The 4,466-nt window shown below is 45.9% G+C and overlaps 1 protein-coding gene across 1 annotated transcript in view; it reads left to right on the top strand.

Annotated features, from left to right (window-relative positions):
• Nucleotides 1-384: 384 nt before the first annotated feature.
• CAPN8 (calpain 8) overlaps nt 385-4,466 on the top strand; it is a 73,648-nt gene continuing 69,566 nt past the window's right edge. Inside the window, exon 1 of the mRNA XM_023203535.2 lies at nt 385-670. Within this exon, the coding sequence (XP_023059303.1) occupies nt 434-670 (237 nt within the window). The 5' untranslated portion in view covers nt 385-433. The remainder of the gene's footprint in view (nt 671-4,466) is intronic.

Genomic DNA, 4,466 nt, shown 5'->3' with positions numbered 1-4,466 from the left:
GTAACCACTTGCCTTCTTCCTGCTCAGAGCCATGCCTCCAATTCCTTGGTGAATGTTTGCTTCAAGCTGCACAATGAGCCTTCTTATCTCAGTCAATGGGCTTGATGCAAGGCAAGCGGATCTTGCAAAGAGGTGTGTGGAGGGGATGCCGGGGTGGGGGTAAAGATGCTAATGGCCTGGGATGGGCCCTGGAAGGTTCCCAGACCCCAAATTATTTGCAAAAGGCAGAAGAAGAAGGTGGGGCAGATTGGCCTGGACCTTGGGTACATATTTGTCCCTAACCATGACTCACTTCCTTCTGGAACAGGGCCTCAGGTGAAATGTTTGTCTGCTCCACCTCCCTTAGTGCTTTATAGCTCCCCTCCCAGTGGAGCAGGTGTCTGAGAGTACGGTGCAGGCTTGCCTTTCTGTCCACCCTACAGAGTCTACGGCCATGGCAGCCCAGGCGGCTGGTGTATCTAGGCAGCGGGCTGCCACTCAAGGTCTTGGCTCCAACCAAAAGGCTTTGAAATACTTGGGCCAGGATTTCAAGACCCTGAGGCAACAGTGCTTGGACTCAAGGGTCCTGTTTAAGGACCCTGAATTCCCGGCATGTCCATCAGCTTTGGGCTACAAGGATCTTGGACCAGGCTCTCCACAAACTCAAGGCATCATCTGGAAGCGGCCCACGGTAAGGAAACGGGCTTGCTGTTGAGTGACATACAGGGTGGAGGGGCCTTACATCTGATCAGGAGGAACTGAGGGAGAAGTTGAGGCTGTGGATCCTAAGTGTCTGGATCTCACATTTCAGACCCCTCCACCACCACCTTTTTTTTTTTTTTTTTTTTGAGACAGAGTCTTGCTTTGTTGCCCAGGCTGGAGTGCAATGGCACGATCTCAGCTCACCACAACCTCCACCTCTTGGGTTCAAGTGATTCTCCTGCTTCAGCCACCCGAGTAGCTGGGATTACAGGCATGTGCCACCATGTCTGGCTAATTTTGTATTTTTAGTAGAGATGGGGTTTCTCTATGTTGGTCAGGCTGGTCTCAAACTCCCGACCTCAGGTGATCCACCTACCTTGGCCTCCCAAAGTGCTGGGATAGCAGGTGTGAGCCACTGCGCCTGGACCCCCCCACCATCTTTTGAACTCTTTTTTTTTTTTTTTTTTTGAGACAGAGTCTCACTCTGTCACCCAGACTGGAGTGCAGTGGTGCGATCACAGCCCACTGCAGCCTCAACCTTCTTGGGCTTAGGTGATTTTCCTGCCTCAACGTCCAAAGTAGCTGGGATTACAGGCATGTGCCACCATACCCGGCTAATGTTTATATATTTTTGTAGAGACAGGGTTGTGCTGTGTTGCCCAGGGTGGTCTTGAACTCCTGGGCTTAAGCCATCTGCCCACCTTAGCCTCCTAAAGTGTTAGGATTACAGATGTGAGCCACCATAGCCGGCCTGAACTCTTGTTCAGAAGCAGTGAGGTATAGAGAGAAGAGCATGGATGAACTTTGAAACTAGGTAAGTTAGATTTGAATCCTAGCTCTGCCTGTGTTGTCTTGGGCAGGTAAACTCTGTGAGCTTTAGTTTTCTCATCTGTAAAATGGCATTTACTGGCACCTTATTTTTCAGGGTTGGTATGAGAATTAGAGATAAATCTCAGGGCGTAGTGCCCAGAACATAATAGATGCAGAATACGTGGTTGTTATTAATGCATATGGTCCCTGGACCAGTGCATAATGGAACAACTCAGTGCTGGATGCAGTCAGCCGGGTGGTAAATTGTGACAACATCGTTGCTGAAAGGTGCACGATTGCTCAAGGTCATGAATTGACATTATTCCATCAGGGCTGGTGAGTGGAGAGGTGGGAGTTGGGGCTCTGGGGATGCAGACAGAAGGCAGGGGCTCCTAGGTGTAGTTACTGATACTACCCAAAGCTCAAGGGCAAGGGGTGGAGAACGGTCCTCCCAAAACCTTAGCCCATGACCTATCACTATGTGACCCTCGTCAAATGATTTAACCTCAGGGTTGAGAACCTCCCCCATACAGAGTGGTTGTGAGAATTGAGCTCTTCCATACAAAGTGCTCTGTTCAACAGAGCTCGTAGCAATGTCTCAGGAGCGGGACTATGAAACGACCTGGGCACCTTTTGTCTTCTAAGCCATGATAGGGAAATCAAGTCAGGGTTCCTATTTTCTTGGCAGTGGTTGAAACAGGAAGATAAAGGGAGAGCACTTCTTCTAAAATGGTCAAAATCACTAACTCCAGCTACCTCTACCCTTTTTGCTTTGATCCTGCTGATTTTGCGCAACAGTTTTCATCTCTGAGAATAACTCCTTGGCCATGCTGCCCTCCCACCCACCGTGGTTCATCTTCCCATTCCCCTCTGAAATCTATGAAGTTACCGGGTATGTTGATAAAATCCAGATTGGGAGTTACGGTTTTATATTCTAATTTCAAGACGGCCACATTTCATTTCAACGGACAGTTTTTTTGGGCTTCTGATTTGTGCCAGGCGTGGGCTCTGCACTGATTGGGAAGGTGGTCAGGGAGAAACTGAGGAATGAGCTGTGGTCTCAGCTCTGATGGAAAGTGTGGGGAGACACAGGTGTGAATAAAGGACTGATGCCCAAGGCAGAATGAAGTAAGAACTCTACAGAGGCATAAATGATGGGCCATGGGAACCTGGGTTGTCACCACTGGGTGGTGAAAAGCCTTAAGGAGGGGTACCATTGCATATCCCAAGGGTCTCGGGGTAGGGGAAGGAGGGGGAGAAAAATTTCCTTTAGAGACCAAAGTCGGGTATCAGTTAACCTTTGCTTAATTTTTCTCCTTTCTTTGAAATCCTTAGAGACTTTACCTCCTTAACCACATAGCCTGTTCTTCCCCAAACCTTGTCTTCACCTGTTCTCATGGTCTGTGGAAATGCGGTAATTGTAGACTGGATGTGCTGATTTGTGGCTGTCAATGGAGAAAGTAAAATTCAGAGCATGAGGAGCATGAGGCAGTGGAACCTGAGTAACATGGAAGGTGCAATTGAAGGGCTTCTATTTGGAGTATGCAAGTGCATGTTGAGTAAATGAATGTGTGTCAAAATTTAACCTCTCCATCCTTAATCATCAGTGAAAAATGATCACACAGCTGCTTTTGGGCAGGCTCGTGCTCACATACCACGAGGTTACATTAAAGAATGCAGACTTATCCTCTAAGATCTTACAGGTTATTGAATAGACTCCTGAATCAGTAAAGATTCTGATCCTCTCTCTATGAGGAACATGCACTGAACGCTGAGAAAATTAGCCTGTTCCTAAATGGTTCATTATTATTTTTTCCTCCCGAGAGGCCTTTCAGGGGTTTGCAAACAGATCGGGGTATCCAGAAATGTGGTGCATTATAAGTTTACTTGTTGCATTTACTTATTTATTTTTAAATTGTGGTATGATACACATAACATACAATTTACCATCTTAACCACTTCTAAATGCACAGTTCAGTGGCATTAAGTACATTCCCATTGCTATGCAACCATCACCACCCTCCATCACCAGAAATTTTTTTATCTTGCAAAACAGAAACTAAATACACATTTAAAAACTTCCCATTCATTCTTCCCCCAATTTCTTTCCTTTTCTTTTTTCTTTTTTTTTGAGATGGAGTTTCTCTCTGTTGCCAAGGCTGGAGTGCAGTGGCGCAATCTTGGCTCACTTGCAACCTCTGCCTCCCGAGTTCAAGCAATTCTCCTGCCTCAGCCTTCCAAGTAGCTGGGAATACAGGCACCCGCCACTATGCCCGTCTTATTTTTTGTATTTTTAGTAGAGATGGAGTGTTGCCATGTTGGCCAGGATGGTCTTGAACTCCTGACCTGAAGTGGCCTCCCAAAGTGCTGGGATTACAGGTGTGAGCCTTTGCACCTAGCCATTCCCCCAGTTTCTGGCAACCACTGTTCTACTTTCTGTCTCTTTGAATTTGACTGTACTGGGTACCTCATATAAGTGGAATTATACAGTATTTGTGTTTTTGTGACTGGTATAACTCACTTAGCATAATATCCTCAAGATTCATCCATGTTGTGGCATATGTCAGAATTTCCTTCCTTTGAAGGTTGAATAGTATTCTGTGGTGTATATAGACCACATTTTGTTTATTCACTCGTCCATTTCTGGTCTTGGGTTGCTTCCACCTTTTGGTTATTGTGAATCATGCTGCTACAAACATGGGTGTACAAACTTCTCTTTAAGACCCTGCTTCCAGTTCTTTTTGTTATATACCCAAAAGATATGACCCATGGCTGGATCATATGGTAGTTCTATGTTCAAGTTTTTGAGGAACCACTGTACTGTTTTATATAGTGGTTGTGCCATTTTGCATTCCCACAGCAGTGCACAGGGTTCTGGTTTCTCCACATCCTTGCCAGTGTTTTCTTCTTTCTTTCTTTCTTTCTTTCTTTCTTTCTTTCTTTCTTTCTTTCTTTCTTTCTTTCTTTCTTTCTTT

This window comes from Piliocolobus tephrosceles, chromosome 1 (genome assembly GCF_002776525.5).
Source record: "Piliocolobus tephrosceles isolate RC106 chromosome 1, ASM277652v3, whole genome shotgun sequence".
Taxonomy (NCBI): Eukaryota; Metazoa; Chordata; class Mammalia; order Primates; family Cercopithecidae; genus Piliocolobus; species Piliocolobus tephrosceles.
Note: the sequence above shows the minus strand (reverse complement) of the source record. Positions and strands in the feature narration are given on the sequence as shown.